We start from the raw sequence: 17991 nt of genomic DNA, 5'->3' as shown, positions 1-17991 counted from the left end.
TGATTCAGTGTGTGTGAGTTTGGGCTCAGGAGTCTACATGTTAACAAGTTCCCTAGGTGACTTGGGTGCAAGTCATCTGGAGACCCCACTTTATATCTGTGATATAATTTCTCCTTAATACATCCCTAGGATGGAAGATAAAGGACCATCATCCCATTTTATCAACCTAAATGAGGCTCAGAGATGAACAGTACATTTTTAACGACACATAACTTGTGCATAAAGTCTACCTTGAAAGACTAAAGTATCTGACCAATCAGTTAAAGGTGTGGTGGTAGAAACTATGCTCTTACTTGATCTTCCAATAGGGTTAAAAGGCCCACACTAATTGTAGTGTGTATAACTTTTGCCCAATTCCAGAGATAACACTGTGATGATTAGCTAATTCTACCCTTTGAGTATGTGCCTTCTCATGGAGACGGCACATACTCAAATGTTGGATGTGTCAGAAAGTCTCAGATCTAGCAGAAATGGTTTGGGTACACTGACTTCATACCTATGAAGCAATTTTTTTCTATGGCTTCTATCATACAGAGAAAAGAAAACACCTCAGTAAGTGCTTTTATCTGTTGGGATGAAGCATAGCACAATGAAAGCAAATATGGTTCTGGAATTCAATAGCTCTTAGCTGTGTGATCTTGGGCAGGTTGCCTTAACCTTCTGGGTTTCTGTTCCCTCATCTTTAAAAATGGGGATAAGTATTATGTACATCACATATTTATTAAGATTAAATAAAAAATAATGCTTGTGTCAATGTCTGACCCATAAATGGCTCTCAATAAATATTTGTTAAATTTACCCCCCCCCCGCAAAAAAAAAAAGTTGTGGTGGTAGATGGCTCACCCTCACAGGATATTCCTTGGTGTTACTGAATGGATTTTATGACTTCCTATTTTTTGTTTGGGGAAGAGATTATACTTCCTAATGATTGGTTCTTTCTGTTTTATCTTAGGGAGGGCAATGATCCGGAGGAGACTTCCCAGATCACATACCGTGAACTTCTGGTCCAAGTGTGTCAGTTCAGCAATGTTCTCCGAAAACAGGGTGAGTGTGTGTGGGGGGGGGGGTGAAAGGGGGTGAGTACAGGTAGGGGGAGAGGCCTGGAGGGCCCAGCCTTGGGGTATCTGAGGACTTGGGAGAAGTACACAAGGGATGGGAGGAATCTGGGAACGGGAATAGAAAGGGTCAGCTAGGCAGTGGGTGGTAGCTGGCTGAGAGGGAGCACTGAGTAGCAGCAGGACGCGTCCATGGGCCGTTGTCTGTGTCCTTTACCTGCAGGCATTCGGAAGGGCGACCGAGTGGCCATTTACATGCCCATGATACCGAAGCTTGTGGTAGCCATGCTGGCGTGTGCCCGCCTTGGGGCTCTTCACTCCATTGTGGTAGGAATGGGCTGGTAACAGGGGCCTGGGGAGGAGGCGGGGCTCTGGAGAAGTAGGTTGGGCCTGGATGATGGAAGATCTTAAGAGCCAGACTAAGAATAACGATGTATGCTGCCAGGTGGGTACTAGATTTTTGGGGGGAATCACCTAGTAAATTATATAAATGTCTAACCACTATGCTGTATACCCGAAACTAACAAAATAATAGTGAATGTCAACAGTAATTGAAAAAAATGAGCATGCTAGAGTAAAAATAATAATAATAATAAAATAAAATAAAGGGCTCAAATGAGCTCTCCATTCACTGACAAGAAAAAGAAAAAAAAGAAAGGAAGGAGGGAGGGAGGGAGGGAGGGAGGGAGGGAGGGAGGGAAGGAGGTAGGAAAAGAGGAAGGAAGGAAGGAAGGAAGGAAGGGAGGGAGGGAGGGAGGGAGGGAGGGAGGAGGGAAGGAGGGAAGGAAGGAAGAAAGACCACCAGACTAGGGACTTTGGAGTGTTTATGTCATAGGTTCCAAATCAGTTATCCACTTTCTTCTAGGACCCTGACTTAGAGACCCTGAAGGTTTTATGAGTGACTCTGTTCCTTGTTCACTTAATCCCTGGGTCCTCCTCTTTCTCAGTCTTTCTTCCCTTCCCTAGTTTGCAGGCTTCTCTGCAGAGTCTCTGTGTGAACGGATCCTGGATTCCAGTTGCAGCCTTCTCGTCACTACAGGTGACTAATTCTCTCACCCCTTCTCTAGAACCCCTACACCCCAAGTCTTTGTCTACAATCAGCTAGTTGGAGTTTGGGACTGGTCAGCATAGAGGGTAAGGACTGCCTGCCCTTTATCTCCTGGTTCTACTTCAGCCAACCCTCTGTCAGTTCAAATCAGCTAGAAGAGGCTGAGTTAAGAGGCCTACTCAGGAAGAACTCTGTGAATGTTGTGCTTACTAGGGATAAGGGTGAGGAGTATACTGCCTTCCTAAGGCCTGGAATGTCTGTTGTTCCCCAAAGATGCCTTCTACAGGGGGGAAAAGCTTGTGAACCTGAAGGAGCTGACTGACGAGGCCCTGGAGAAGTGTCGGGAGAAGTAAGTGTGTTTAGCTGGTTGGCTACTACTCTGGGTCAACTGGACCTTTCCCTAGTTCCAGGTTCCCTTTGTCCTTCCTGCCCTAGATGGACATGGGTGGGTCCTGCCAAATTCTCTTTGAGCCAACCAGCCCACTACTTGAGGCTTTTCTTTCCTCCAGGGGTTTCCCAGTGAGATGTTGCATTGTGGTCAAGCACCTGAGGCGGTCGGAGCTGGGCACAGGAGACTCTCGCAGCCAGTCCCCACCGAATAAGAGGCCATGCCCAGATGTGCAGGTGAGTCTGGTACTGCTATGCCCTCCTCTGGGCTCAAATTGGCTCCCTCTTTTGCCCAGGAAATTCCTGATATCCTTCTTTGCTTCCTCATTATAATGCTGAGGATCTGGGAGCAATACTAGGAATGCTTCCTCTGGCAGGGCTGGCTGGGAGCTGGGGGATTTGACCTTGAATGTAGGTAGGGAGTCCTTTGTACCTTGGGAACTTAGCATGAGATATTGTGAGGGAGACTTCCATGCTGGTTGGGGTATCCTGATAGGCACAAGCGACCCTTAGAGCTTGGCCTTGGTTTAGAAATAGACTGACTTAGGTGGCTAAATGTAGTCATCTTGATTATTGGGCTGTGGCTTGGGGCAGGTGACCTGTGTGGTCCCACCATGGAAGGACCAGGATCTGATCCTCAAGATACGGCCCTTGTTAGCTTTGGATCCAGTACTTTTGGTGGAAATGGTGGGAAAGCCCAATGGTGGCCGCTAGGTCTAAAGGACATGAAGAATGAAAGCTCCTGGGTCCAGAAGGACAGAGGTTCTGAGAGTCTATGACTTGAGGGGCCCTAAGTGGCCTTAGGGCTAGAGAGGCTATAGTCTAGTCCTGGGAGATTGCAGACCCCAGTCAGCATTAGGGATGTTGAGTGAATAAGGGGAACAGGATCAGGAAATAGAGGCTGGGAAGACCGATGAGAGGGGAACCTTAGGGGAAGGAGACAGCCATAGGTTTGGGGCACACTGACTCTTCCCTCCTGCTTCCCTATATTTGGACCCTGCTCACCACCCTTTCCATGGGCTCTTAACAGGGTAAGCCGAAAGAGAAACCCAAGCACATCTGGCCCCAGGTATCCACCTCTGCACTGTCTTGGGCACTGCTTTCCTGTGTGCTTGTCTGTGTGTCCATTTGCTCTTTGCCTGTTTGCCCCGATGAGGTGGCTGCCAGATCTAACCCCCTTCTCTCTGTCCCTAGGTCCTTTGCCATCTAAGTCACTCTGAAGAGTTATGAAACCAAATGCCTGTTGCTACCTCTCTGAATTGGCATAGAGCATGGATCTCAGGGAGATACCCCATTTCTCTCTTGCTGCTCATGACCTTTGTGGGAGAGAGGAACAAGTAACCGAACAGAAAGTTTTTACTGTGCACTTAGCTGGGGCAGAGCCAGGAAAGATAGGAGGAGCAACAGGTAGAGGAGATACAGACCTTGACCTTGGGAATTCACCATCCAGTTGGGGAGCTAGTTATGTATTACAAATGAAAACCTAAGTTTTATATAGGGCAGCAGAGAAGAAGATTCCTAAATACATATACATACTACTTTGGGATTTACAAATTGCACATAAACTCTCTGATATAATTAAGTGCTAAACTGGACAAAAGTTAACATTGTCGGCAGTTCTAAGAAGCGAGATCCTTAAATGGGGACTCAAAGCAGATTAGTATGGAGGAGAGACTGGGTTCAGGAGGATCCCAGAGCCCAGTTTTCAGCTGTATGACCTTGAATAAGTCGCCTCTCCTTTCTGGGTTTCAGTTCCCTTATCAGTAATGGAGAGATGATAATATTAAAAGGAAATTGCTTTCCTTATGAAATCAAAACATAACACCTACTACTCCTTTGAGTTTTACCATCCTCATAGGGTGTCTTACTCTAAATCTTAATATTAACCTCTTAGGCTAATGGTAAATATAATCCCTTTTCTTTGTTCTCATTAGCATGGTGGAGACAGAAAAACAGGGTACTGTTTTTCTTTTAAAACTCAGGCAGGGACCTAAGACTTTTCTCCTGAAGGTGGTAACAAATTTAGTGGTTAGAGTATAGGTTCAGGAACCAGATTACCTGGGTTCAAATCCTGGCTCTGTTACCTGCTACTGGAGCCTGGGAAAGTTACTTAAGCCCTCTTGCTTCAGTTTCCCCATCTGTAAAATAAGAATAATAATTGTGCCTACCTGATGGGGTTTTGTCAATATATGTAAGGTGTTTGGCACATACTAACTACTCCATAAATGTTAGTTTTTATTGCTTTTAACAGCACACAGATTGGCATTTCTAAGAGGGAAACCAGAAAACAAATAAACTCTTTTTCCCCCCTTCTTTCATCTCCCCCGCCCCACTCCAGTTCAAGCCGTTGTTTCTCAGTCTAGTTGTGTAGGACACAGCTCCCTGACCCATGCTGGTATGATGAGCCTTGTGCTCCTCCGGGCTGAGGCTGGTCGGCCACTCAGCAGCTCACGGCAGTTTTCTCTGGCTGCCGGCCACTCACGATGGCTGCTGGCCACACATGCTGGCCGCCGGCCACTCATGGCAGTACACAGTAGCCCAGGGCAGCACACAGCAGCTCGCAGCGGCTCATGCTGACCTCTGACTGCTCAGCTCCACGGAGAGCTGCTGTTTACAATCTTAGCTGTAGAGGGTGAAGCTCACTGGCCCATGTGAGAATCGAATTGGTGACCTCGGCTTAGGAGCATGGTGCTCCAACCACCTGAGTCACCGGGCTGGCCCACAAATCAACTCTTATGATTCTTAATCTAGAGACCTTTAGGCCACAGGCTCCCGGATTTGTGTTTCTCGGCGGGAAAAACAGTTACCAAAAAAACAAAGACCATAAAAACGGGCTTACAAAGTCCACATCGTTGGCCTGAGAATTGCAGTCAAAGCTGCAGAAATCTTGGCAGAGCTCCAAACCCCTCATCCTTAAGCAATCTTCACAGGACGGCCTGGCCCAGGTTATAAGTGCCCTCAACCATGTCACCTAGTCTGAGCTTTCTCATGTTCCTCTCACACCTGGCATCTGACCTTCCTGAAGCTATCCTGGGCCAAGGACAAAGGTCAACTCCTCAATTCATATTTCAGAACATTCAAACCTCTTCCTGGTTCAAAGCTCTGGGCCCTCATAGGCACACACCTAATTCACAACCAATGTTTGTGGCACTAATTGAACTCACCCTGCTTCCTGGTGCTGGTCATCATTGCCACACCTGAAGTACCGCCCCCTTCTGACTCACATACCCACAAAGGAAACGGTTTTATACGAGTCCTCTCATTGCCACAGTGTAACTTGCCCTTACATGTACCTAGTGCCTTTCCTCTGACAATTCACGCCAGTCCTATAGACCAGCACCATTTGCCCAAAGCAATATCGACACATTTCTGCTTAAATACATTAATGCCCTCATCTAAAGTAGACCATTTGGCAAGGAAAAAAGTGTTCATGTGACAGGGTATGTCTTTGTGTTTTCTAGCTTGTTGGCAGCTTGCTTTCTTTCTTCCTTCCTTTCCTCCTTCCTTCCTTCCTTCCTTCCTTCCTTCCTTCCTTCCTTCCTTCCTTCCTTCCTTCCTTTCTTTCTTTCATTTTTAATGGTGCTTCATTTGGCCTGGGCTAGTCATCCTTATGATGTTTATGGGCCAGAAACTTGAAATACTCTAGAGTAAGGGGCTGATAGTATAGAAAGAGGGGATTGATTGGAGAATCATTTTATAATTTATCCAGGTACATGGGCTTTTTTTAATAAGGAATATAAAACTATTTATTGACTACTATTTATCAGTATTTATAATAAAGTAAACAATATACAGCTGGATAACATTCTGATTACTACAAAGCTATTGTTTTTCCTGGCTTCTGCTGAACCAGAAATCCAAATACTGAGATTGAGCCTACATATAAAGAATGAATTAGGGTAAAGAAAAAACATGCAGGTCATGTTTAGATTACAGAAATTTAGATTATGAAGTTTATTCACCCATTTATTCCAGCAGGTCCTAAACTGCCATGTCTCTGACCGTTTCTAATCTTCGTTCCATGAACGAAGTCTTACACATTCCATGATTCCTGATCTTTTAGTCAACATACACAAGGATTTTAACTTCTTGTAAAGGAATGGTTCATTAGAAGAAAACTTTAAATAAGTTTTGCTTGTCTAAATAAAACACACTAGGATTTGCCTAGTTTTCTCATTTAGGTGGGGTAGTTGTTGGTAGTGACAAAAATTCTCTGTTAAGGGGTTTTGCAAATAAACTTGTGTTTATAGGATTGTAGATATGGATATGGAGTTGATATAGCTGCTTTTAAATAGTCCAATTTTAACTGCTTACATTATATTTAAATTGCCCAATCAATTACAAATTATTTAATTTCAAAGGTTAAAGCTTCAGGAAAAGTTTCTGTTTAATTTGAAGTGATTTATTTCTTAGGTTGCTGAAAATGATGGTGTCCCAGAAACATGGGCTTGTCCATGGTTGTGAAATGCTGTTTTTGTCTTGGGGAAGGAAGGAAGGAAGGAAGGAAGGAAGGAAGGAAGGAAGGAAGGAGGGAGGGAGGGAGGGAGGGAGGGAGGGAGGGAGGGAGGGAGGGAGGGAGGGAAGGAAGGAAGGAGGGAAGGAAGGGAAGGAAGGAAACCATTTACATATGTATTCTATGTATACACACCAAAAGCCCCCAAGTAAACAAAAAGCCTAGAGTGATCCTTAGGCATAGATGAATTAAACTCAAATTCTGACTGAGTAATGACAGAGGTTTTCCCCAACATTTAGAAAAGCTATTCTCCAATTCAGAGGGAAAATGTACCATGGTATCAAATGTTCTTTTTCTGATAAAGGAAGCAACTACAGAAAGCTTTTGGTCAAAGTAACCAGTGCTATAGATGCAAAAAAAAAAAAAAAAAGGAAATAAATAAATAAAGAAAGAAACCCCAACAATTCTCTCAATACTACTTCAAAACAAACATATCAAACTTGATTTTCATTCGAGTGTAGTTATTTCTTCACCCTAATAAATCAAAGCACCAAGACCCAGATTTTATGTGTATATATAAATACAGAGGGTGCCAAAAAATGTACACACATTTTAAAAAGGAAAAACTGTATTAAAATTGTAATACTCAATATTTACCAATAACAAAAGATGAATACAAGTCATGTGTATACATTTTTTGGCATATAATGTATGCCATATATATAAAAGCAATGCAAACAATTATTGGGCTTCTTCTTCTGGACAAGAATGCCAAGTTAGCCTCCCTTCCTAAAAAGCAATTACAATTTGAGGGAACTTCATATTTGCCTCTTTTGCCAGCACCAAATCTGCCTCATCCGAATCTTTCCATTTCATGAGAAACATTAATTCTTCACTACTGTCTGTGGCATCAATTATTCATTCAGGATCAAGACTCTGACAAAGCCTCTTGGTTTATCAGCATCTCTTTCTTTTTTCTTCTTTGATTTGCTATCATCAGACTCACTGTCAGGCAAAGATTTTCTTTTTATACCATCTTTTTCTTTACCAGCTTTTTGAGAATGAAGAAATGCTTCAATTAACTCTGGACAAAATCTTCTTCAGGTTCCCAAGTATTGTCAGCATCTGTGAATCCCTTCTGCTTCAGGCAATAACTCTACCTTCTCATTCACTACGCTGCGGTTCAGCACTTTTTCCATCACAAATTCTTCAGGCTCCGCCTCTTTAACTTTTTTACTCTTTCTATTCTGTTTCTTTCCCTTTTTTTTTCTTTAAGATTTTATTGGGGAAGGGGAACAGGACTTTATTGGGGAACAGTGTGTACTTCCAGATCTTTTTCCAAGTCAAGTTGTTGTCCTTTCAATCTTAGTTGTGGAGGGCGCAGCTCAGCTCCAGGTCCAGTTGCCATTGTTAGTTGCAGGGGGCACAGCCCACCATCCCTTGCGGGAGTCTAAGCAGCAACCTTGTGGTTGAGAGCCCACTGGCCCATGTGGGAATCGAACCGGCAGCCTTCGGCATTAGGAGCACGGAACTCCAACTGCCTGAACCACCGGGCTGGCTCTCTTTCCCATTTTTTACAGTGTAGTTTTATTGGAGGCCATTTTTTAAATTGCCAACATGAAGAGCTATTATTCCCCTTCTCAGAGGTGCTCTGGTCCTGCGTCTGTAGCGTCTCTGGTCCAGCATACCTTCAGCTCCAGCCACATCCGAGGGGGTGGGGCACTGTTTTTTTTTATAACCAAATAGGCACACAGTACATTAGCGTGTAGCCATACAATAGGCGTAACGTGTTTCTCTTACACTCTCGTGTCTACCTGCCAGCCAGGACTATTAAACATACAAGAGGTTAATGAATATGAAAGGGCTGTAGGGCTGTGTGACAGCTAAAGAAAACCCCTAACAGTTCCCATCACCATACCCTTAAAGTTATCTCCCAAAGGAGTTCAGTGGAACTGGACTAATTTTTGTCCTTCCTGACGTTCATCCCACCCTTCAAGGCGTGATATGTACTAGGTAATACCTTTCTCTTTTTGATGTTCCCCAAATTCTGTGAGACCATTAGGGCAAGAATGACTATCCTCGTTTTAAAAAGGAGTGATGAGGTAAAGTAAGTTGCCCAAGGTCATATATAACTAGGAAGTGGCAGAACTGGGACAAATCCAGTGCAATTTTTGGACAAATTCAGGGAATCCACTTTACTCAGCCAAGAGCAGACTCAGAAAACTGGTTGTTTGTTCAAAGAGGTGATATCACCAGGATAGTAAAACTGTTTCAAGGAGAGTTTAGAAAAATTTCTGGATGACAGATCCAGAAATAGTTACCAAAGGCACTCCAGTATAAGGGAACATCCCTCCATTGGGAGAGAAGTCCACTTTGGTCCTTCTCCACCAACTTAAAGCAAGGCTTCCTGATGAATGGGACCTCAAGAAAATGTCTTTGTGGGAAACTCATTGGTACCAATGGTGTAAAGGCAGGAGCAGAGCTAGGGTAGGAAACTCCAGATGTAGATGAGGTCTGGACATGCAGGAAAAAGTGCTTGGACCAAGATCTGTTGATTTCTTTCACTACTAACAGCCAGATGCCTGCCTCACCTGCAGGCTCTGACTAATTTTGCATTTCTGAATCGTGTGGTGTTTGCCGTCCTGCTGATGAGCCACTAGTCCCATAAGTACATATGTATGTATGCAGGCCTGTGTGTGCATATTCATTCATCCAACAACAATTTACTGAGTGCCTTTTGAGTGCCAGGCATCTTGCTAGGTGTTGGGGATATAGGGGGAAAATAAGACAGACATGCACGGCACTCAGAGAGGTCACCATCTAGCTGGGGAGACAGTAATCAAGCACAGAACTGAATAAAATTATTGGAAATACGTGCTGTGTGGGAAAGAAAGAAGGTGCTCTGATCAAGAATGATAGATAGCAGGGATGATGAGGGCACTAGGAATCTACCAGGTACTGTTCAGGGAAAGCCTTTCCAAGGTGACATTTAAACTAAGAATTGAAGGATGAGAAGGGATCAACTAAGGGGCCCTCCTCAGCCTGAGGCCAGGTGAGGGGGATCTCTGGAGCAGGGTGCTGGGAGTACCCAGAAAGCATGCTATTCTGCTCCTGTTCTCTCTGCCCCATTCCACCCTCTCAAGGCCCTTCCTCCCTCCAGCACCCCAACCTGCCGGTCCCACCCTGGCCCCTCCACAAGAGAGGTAGGCGTGTCTCCTGTCTGCATCTTGAGCTGTTCACAATTCTTCCCTGTCCATTCCTGTCTTCCTCCCGCTGCAGATCCCCTGGAACGAAGGGGTTGACTTGTGGTGGCATGAACTCGTGCAGGAGGCAGGGGATGAGTGTGAGCCTGAGTGGTGTGACGCTGAGGACCCGCTCTTCATCCTGTACACCAGCGGCTCCACAGGCAAACCCAAGGCAAGTGTGTGTGAGTGTGTGTGTGTGTGTGTGTGTGTGTGTGTGTGTACTGTGGAGGGGTGAGAAGGGAGTTTCTCAGGAAGCATATAATGATACGAATTTTACTCTACAACACTGAGTTTCAAAAATGTCACGTTACCTTTTCTGAATCAAATTAAGACATACATCCTCAATCACTAGATTGTGAGGCCCAGGGTGACAATTCAGGTAGGGGCTTTCATGGTGCCCAGAAAAGGGTCAGTGCATGTGGCTTACCTTGATGTTTCTCGCCCATGCCCACAGGGTTTCGTGGAAGGAGAACTATCCTGTCAACTCAATGGCAGGGTGGGCACAGGGATTGCTGTTGTGCTCCTAGACTACAGCTCGGAGAGTTCAGTTCCTTTAACATGCCACACTTTATTTTAACATCTAGTCCCTAGGGCACTGTGGGAGCCAAAAATCCTTAAGAAAATTCTGACTTCCATTGACTTGAAAGATGTGTGCTTCTGCCTTCCACTCACCCCACCCTAAATTCTTCTTTCCACATGTTTTGGAATAGCCCTCAGTGGGCCTTTAGAAACACAGTTTTGGTCTCTCTTTCCTAGGGATGGGATATCAATGGATAAGCAAGAAGATGGTCTTTATTTCCTCACTCTCACTCTGCCAATGTGTAACTGAGTGTTTGTGCACAAATACACAACAGACACATTTAGATGTGAATGTACTAGAAGTGTTCATGTGTGAGAGTGATGTGGGGGGCTCAGAAATACCATCATAGTGTGTGGTATGAATGATGGACTAGGCGCCTAGACATGTGTGTGGGGTGTGAGATGGGCACATGGAGAAAAGAGGGTGGAAGAGAGATGGGTGCTGTGAAGGGGGTGCTGGCAGGGCCAAAATCCCTGAGGAGGGTCTTTCTCTAGCTCTGTCCAGCCTACATGGGGAGTCAGTGGGGGTGAGCCCACGGCCCCAGCCTGATGACCTGTTCTTCCCCCAGGGTGTGGTACACACAGTGGGGGGATACATGCTCTACGTGGCCACAACCTTCAAGTATGTATTTGACTTCCACGCGGAGGACGTGTTCTGGTGCACAGCAGACATTGGCTGGATCACTGGCCATTCCTATGTCACCTATGGGCCACTGGCCAACGGCGCCACCAGTGTTTTGGTGAGAGGGGAGCTGGGACCCATGGCTACCTAGTCTACTTAGGGGGTGGACAAGATGGTCCTGGGTGACTGCATCCCAAAGCCACTTGGTCTAGAGGCAGTGGGTGTGTATCCTGACTGGGAAGTTCTCTTGGCTTGTCTGGTAAGGGAGCGAAGGCACGGGTCTGTCAGAAAGGGCAAAATACTGAGCCTAAGGGCATGGCAGGGGAATGGAGGGACTATTGGGAAGGAGCGGGAATGACCAGCCTTCATGGGGTCAGTTTGAGGGGATCCCTACATACCCGGATGTGAGCCGCCTATGGAGCATCGTGGACAAGTACAAGGTGACCAAGTTCTACACAGCACCCACAGCTATCCGCCTGCTCATGAAGTTTGGAGATGAGCCTGTCACCAAGTGAGACCCCTCCCAAGCTGCTGCCCCATGGGTGTCCCTCAGAGTTGGGTGCTGGCCTTTGTGCAGTCTGTTCCATTCCCCTATTCCAACTCCCTGGCGTGGAATAAGGGAGGGGGCAGGAGAAGGGTCTGCGCATGTCTTCCTGGTTCCCAGGGTACTCAGAGCCTTCCTCTCTCCCCACTCCCCTGCCCAAGGCATAGCCGGGCATCCTTAAAGGTACTAGGAACAGTGGGTGAACCCATCAACCCCGAGGCCTGGCTATGGTACCACCGGGTGGTGGGTGCCCAGCGCTGCCCCATCGTGGACACCTTCTGGCAGACAGAGACAGTGAGTAAGGGGTTCAGAAGGCTGGGGCTTAGGGACAATGTGGGAAGACTGATTCAAACCCTGATCTTTGACTCCATAGGGTGGCCATATGCTGACTCCCCTCCCTGGTGCCATACCCATGAAGCCTGGTTCTGCTGTGAGTGAGGCTCCCTTGGCTAGTCCTGGTCTAGGCAGGAGTAGAGTCTTGGGGCATTTGACCTAGGTAGAGGGTGGGGGGACTGGACTGAGATGGGGGAGGAATTTGGGGCTCTGCGTCTTCTTGGGAGAGGTAGAGAGTTGAGTCATAGTTGCCTCATTCCTTTCCTTTAATCCTGTCTCCTGTTCGTTTCTAGACCTTCCCGTTCTTTGGTGTAGCTCCTGCAATCCTGAATGAGTCTGGGGAAGAGCTGGAAGGTGAAGCTGAAGGTTATCTGGTGAGGCTCTGGCCCTTGGGGGTCCTTGAGGAGTGGGGGGAAATGGTCCGCCAAAGCCTACTCTACTTTGCTTCAGAGTTCAGAACCTCATCTCTCCTAGTAGCTGCTTGCGACTGAAGTTCCGTGGTTGAGGGTTTATTCTCTGCAGAGACCCTGGAGGGAATCCTTCTGGGAACTTCGCCTGCCTCTCTGCTTTTTGGCCCACGAAGATCTTAAAGGCTCTGCTCAAAGATTCCCAATGTTGCCTTTTGGGGGCGTACAATGACAAACACTGTAGTGTGAAAGGAGACCCCATTACAGTGGGAAATCATATAGGCTCCAGGATTCAAATCCTGGCTCTGTTGCTTCTGTGACTTCAGATAAGTTACCTAACCCCTCTGAACCTAAATTTTCTCATTTGAAAAATAGGGTTGTAATAATACCTTTGTCTTCTGTGGTTGCTGGATTGATTAAATTAGATAATCCAGGTGAAGGCTTTAGCACAGAACCTAACAGTTAGTGCTTGATAAATGTTCGCTGTTGTTGTGATGGTTTTTAGTTGTTGTGTTTAGTACTTGTAGGGAGATCATCAGCCCCCAGCCCCCACCCCACTTCACTTTTACTAAGAGCAACTTAGTAACAAGGGCAGGACTTGAATCCAGGCCTTCTGACTCTTGGCCTAGAATTCCACCATCCTATCAATCTGCCGCCACAGTATGTTATGGATTCGGGCAATAGTTACTCAGATGTGGGCCCCACATTTTATATGACTGTTTTCATTTGCATCAAACTGGACACATTTTATATGACTGTTTTCATTTGCATCAAACTGGACCTGCTTTCCTGAGAGACTACCCAAAAGGAGACTCAAATTTACTAAATGCCTATCTCTAACAACACTGTGCCGGGCAGCTTCTATGTGCTATCAGTTTAATCCTCACAATACCTTTGGGGGTTAGAGATTATTTTTTCTAATTTACAGATGAGGCTCCTGAAGCTCAGAGAGGTAAAGTTATTTACCTGAGGTCACACAGCTAGTAAGTGGCACAGTTGGGAGGGATTCCAAGCCTGGATTATCTACCTCCAAAGCCTGTACTTTGTCTTACTTCTCAGGAATGGCATCCAGGCCATTTCTCCTCAGGTTTGGCAAAGCTGTGATTGTCTTCCAGTGAGACAGTGGAGCGGATGTGACCACGGTGTTTTCCTCACTCCCCAGGTGTTCAAGCAGCCCTGGCCAGGGATCATGCGCACCGTGTATGGGAATCACGAACGCTTTGAGACCACCTACTTTAAGAAGTTCCCTGGGTACTTCGTGACAGGAGATGGTGAGCTTTGGCTATTCCCTCCCCGTCTCCTATAAGACATGTACCTTCCCCTTCTGTTTTCAGGAAGAGTTGGCTAAGGGTGGAGAGGGAGAGAGAGGGAGAGCGAGAGCGAGAGCGAGAGAGAGATCTCCTATGTGTCAGTGTCTAACATTCAGGCAGAGCTAGAGACTGTAAGAGCAGGAATGAATGCTCCAGGAAGGGTCTCAGCATGGTGCATTCTGAGATTTGATGTACGAGGAAAGAGGTTCTTGTTTCCGTTGCTCCTGTGTTGAAAGGGATGGGGCATATGGCAGTGTGTATTTCAATGTCATGTGTGTCCCCATGTCTGGAGGCTGTTCGTCCATGTGCGCATCCACCATTCCATGCACCCACAAGTATTTATTGAGCACCTACTACATCCAGGCACTGATCTAAGCACAGGGGATGTTGCCGTGAATACGGTGGCAAGGTCTCTGCCCTCATGGGGCTGACCGTCCAGTAAGGGGAGACAGACAGTAAACTCAGCAAACAAGTCAATAAGCGTATCGTAGATAGCGGTAAGTGCTATGAAGAACAAGTACTCTCAACAGAGTAATGGAGTATAGATTGTCCACGGGGGCGGCCATACATAGGATGGCAAGAGAAGGCCTCGCTGAAGTGACATTTGACCACAGACCTGAAGGGTGAGGAGCCAGGCATGGGAAAATCTGGAGGAAGTGTGAATGTTGTGTGCAGAGACGCATGCTGGCAATATCTGAGGAACAGACTGAAGCGTGTGTGGCCAGTGCAGTGAGCGCAGGGGAGAATGTTATATGAAGTTGGAGAGGTAGATAATATAGGGCCTTGTGGGCCATGGTGAGGAGTTAGGATTTTATCCAATGTACAGTGGGCAACTTTCAGGGGTTTTGAGCAGAGATATGATGAGACCTCATTTACTGTTTAGAAAACAACTTTGCCTAATTTATGGAGAATAGACTGTAGGTGGGTGTATGAGTTGCCTATTGTTGGGGAGCAAATTACCTCCAAACTTGCTTAAAACAACAGCTATTGTCTCATACAATTTTAGAAGATCAGGAACACAGAGTGGCTTAGCTAGTTGTGCTTGTTCAGTCTTTTGTGGGTTACAGTGAAGCTGTTGGTCGAGGCCACAGTCATCTGAAGGTTTGGCTGAGCCTGGGGCACCCACTCCCAAGCTCACTCATGTGGCTGTCGGCAGGAACCCCCAGTTCCCCATCACTTGGGCCTCTCTGTAGGGCCTCAGGATATGGCGGCTGGCTTCCCCCAGAGCAAACAATCTGAGAGAACGTAACCAAATGCAACTAAGACAGAAGCCACAGTGTCTTCTCTAATCTAATCTCAGAAATAACAGCACATCACTTTTGTCAAGTTATGTTGATCACACAGACTAACCCTAGTACAGTAAGAGGACCACACAGGGATATGAATGCCAGGAGGTGGAGAGCAGTGTGGCCCTTTTGGAGCCTGGCCACCATAGTGGGCAAATGTAGAGGCAGGAAGACTCATTTGGAAGCTCTGGCAGTGGGTGTGGCAGTTTGGTAACGTGGATCACGTATCCTGCTGTGGGGTATTTATTACGTTGTACATTTCTGCTCTTCCCAGGCTGCCGGCGGGACCAGGATGGCTATTACTGGATCACTGGCAGGATTGATGACATGCTGAATGTATCTGGTGAGAGACAGGGACCATTTCCCCTTCTCATTAGCCCTGCTCTCCCAGCAACTCCCAGCGAAAGCCTTCCAAGAGAGCCAGGACGTCCTTTGGCCAGATCACGTTTGGACGGAGGCATTCAGTTGTGGGCCAGGTTTTGGAGTACGCTAAACACTGGAATGTGCCTGGAGGAGGGGAACCGGGAAGGCACAGTGACTGAAGCATGTCCTGTCCTGTGAGAAATGAATGAAGGGCCTTTCTGGGTTTTCCAGACCAGGACTGCCCTTGGGCACAGATGGAGCAGGGGCTGGGGTAGAGGCTGGGCTCTCGTTCATGGCACTTCCTTCCCCTTGACAAGGGCACCTGCTGAGCACGGCTGAGGTGGAGTCAGCACTAGTGGAGCATCAGGCCGTTGCCGAGGCGGCCGTGGTCAGCCACCCTCATCCTGTGAAGGGCGAGTGCCTCTACTGCTTCGTCACCCTCTGCGATGGCTACGCCTTCAGCCCGACCCTCACCGAGGAGCTCAAGAAGCAGAGTGAGGAGCCTCCCTGGGCAAGGACTGCAGGGTTTGTCCTGATGGCCCAGTGACCACAGCAGATTTGGGGGGAGGAGCAGGAGCAAGCTGCACCCCAAACCACAAACAGACCCAGGGGGCCTTAGGGACTGATAGCCCTCTTCCCACCCAGACTCCACTAGCCTCTCCACTAGGATAATAATGGCTGGCATGGATAGAATTTTCTCTGTGCTACCACTGGGTTAAGTGCTTTAAATGCACATAATCACCCCATGAAATAGATCCCATCGTTACCCTCATTCTAAAAGATGAAGAAATCGAGGCGAAAAGAAGTTAAATGACTTGCCCAAGGCCACACTGTTAGTAAAGTGGGATGTCAACTCTAACACGCTGATTCTAGAGCCTGAGTTCATGAAGATGGACTAAGATAAATGAGCTAGTAAACAGACAACTGTTAGCAAGAGGCAGACAGGCAGTGAGCCTGAGACAGCTCTGTGGCAAGGCCTTGAAGAGGAAGTAGGTAGGGAATGAAGTCATCTCTATCGGTTTTGGAGAGCCGTGGCTAAGGGCACTGAAGAAATGTTTAATGATTTGTTGGTTACAGTTAGAGAAAAGATTGGCCCCATTGCCACACCGGATTACATCCAGAATGCACCTGGCTTGCCTAAAACACGCTCAGGTATGTTCAGAGGCTCAAGGCATTGGGATTGGGATTGGCTGGGGCCCAGTGGTGGTGGAGTGTGTGTGGATGGAAGCCTTTGGCAGGGTTGGAGTGGGTCAGTGCTGTCACCAGGTAACCAGAAGTCTGTGGTCCCCCAGGGAAAATCATGAGGCGGGTGCTTCGGAAGATTGCTCAGAATGACCACGACCTGGGGGACACATCTACTGTGGCTGACCCATCCGTCATCAGCCAGCTCTTCAGCCACCGCTGCATGACCATCCAGTGAATAAGACTCTGTCCTTTACACACTATCCCCCCTGCTTGGCTTTCCAAAGTTTTGCCCACCCACCCTGCCCCCATCCAGGAGTGCTGAGGGCCAGGGATGACCCACACACCACCTCCCGCAACCAGCTGTCTGGAACCCAGGACCAGCTTTGCCCCTGGGTGGAGCAGCTTCCCGTAACTGCCAGGCAGATGGGACAGGGCCCAGATCGGCCTCAGGTTGCTGTACCTGCAAAGAGCCCTTGGAGCCCAGAACAGGGACCCGAAGGTCAAGCCCCCAACCCAAGTTAAGTGTTCAGAGGGCAAGCAAAGGCCTAGACTGAAGCAGGGAGGCAGCTCTGTAATCCTTTGTCAACTCTCAGGAAGCACCAGTACTTATCTTGGGCATGCACTTGCCCTTAGAAATGCCTGTTTGTGAGTCCTGGAACAAATGATTATTATTTTTATAAACATTTGCTGCTTCTGTTCTGGGTCTTTTGTGCCAGATGGCAGAGCTTGTCTGCCAATTTGCTCCAGGGGATGTGCAGGCCGGCTGTTTCCAGACGGTTTTCAGATCATTTGCTTCTTTGCAGGAGTAAACGTGTTTTGTTCCCAGGGCCAGAGGAACTCGTCTTCCTTGACCTCTGTTCCCACCCTCCTCTGAACAGAGTCCTGCCTTTGAGAGACACTCAGATGAAATGCTCTTTTCTTGCCCTGATGTGTTCAAGCACTGTGGTTGTAGGAATAAAGTCTATGACCTCAAGAAGGCGGTGACTTGTTTTCTTAGGTATCTTGCTAGCTGCTCTGATTTGTGGGGGTGGGAAGGAGAGTGGTTCTCACTAGGAATACGCCGATATCCTCCTCCAAAACTTCTGGAGGCAGGGCTTCACTCATAGGCTCTCTGACAAGCTCCTGAGCTAAGCAGGAAAGCAACTGAAGCCAGTTTACAACTGGGATGTCCCAT

The 17991-nt window shown here is 47.2% G+C and overlaps 1 protein-coding gene and 1 pseudogene across 4 annotated transcripts in view; one reads left to right on the top strand and one right to left on the bottom strand.

Moving 5' to 3' along the window:
• Nucleotides 1-17805, top strand: part of ACSS2 (acyl-CoA synthetase short chain family member 2) — a 47278-nt gene extending 29473 nt beyond the window's left edge. Inside the window, exons 3-19 of one of the 3 annotated variants that reach the window (XM_081034293.1) lie at nt 953-1044; nt 1279-1382; nt 2022-2094; nt 2377-2452; nt 2613-2727; nt 3521-3559; nt 10223-10360; nt 11337-11507; nt 11767-11900; nt 12095-12227; nt 12307-12363; nt 12560-12640; nt 13836-13944; nt 15544-15612; nt 15950-16126; nt 16710-16784; nt 16925-17805. In XM_081034293.1, coding sequence (XP_080890419.1) covers nt 953-1044; nt 1279-1382; nt 2022-2094; nt 2377-2452; nt 2613-2727; nt 3521-3559; nt 10223-10360; nt 11337-11507; nt 11767-11900; nt 12095-12227; nt 12307-12363; nt 12560-12640; nt 13836-13944; nt 15544-15612; nt 15950-16126; nt 16710-16784; nt 16925-17052 — 1771 coding nt within the window. In that variant the 3' untranslated portion in view covers nt 17053-17805. Of the gene's footprint in view, nt 1-952; nt 1045-1278; nt 1383-2021; nt 2095-2376; nt 2453-2612; nt 2728-3520; nt 3560-10222; nt 10361-11336; nt 11508-11766; nt 11901-12094; nt 12228-12306; nt 12364-12559; nt 12641-13835; nt 13945-15543; nt 15613-15949; nt 16158-16709; nt 16785-16924 lie in introns of all 3 variants that reach the window. The other 2 variants (XR_013992307.1, XM_081034294.1) reach the window with 2 other exon arrangements.
• LOC308490721 (chromobox protein homolog 3-like) lies at nt 7733-8649 on the bottom strand (annotated as a pseudogene). The gene is made up of 2 exons: nt 8632-8649; nt 7733-8202 (listed from the first exon to the last, which is right to left on the bottom strand). The product of its transcript is annotated as a chromobox protein homolog 3-like (transcript).
• Nucleotides 17806-17991: the final 186 nt, after the last annotated feature.

This window comes from Rhinolophus hipposideros, assembly GCF_964194185.1.
Source record: "Rhinolophus hipposideros genome assembly, chromosome: 22".
NCBI classification, from domain to species: domain Eukaryota; kingdom Metazoa; phylum Chordata; class Mammalia; order Chiroptera; family Rhinolophidae; genus Rhinolophus; species Rhinolophus hipposideros.
Note: the sequence above shows the minus strand (reverse complement) of the source record. Positions and strands in the feature narration are given on the sequence as shown.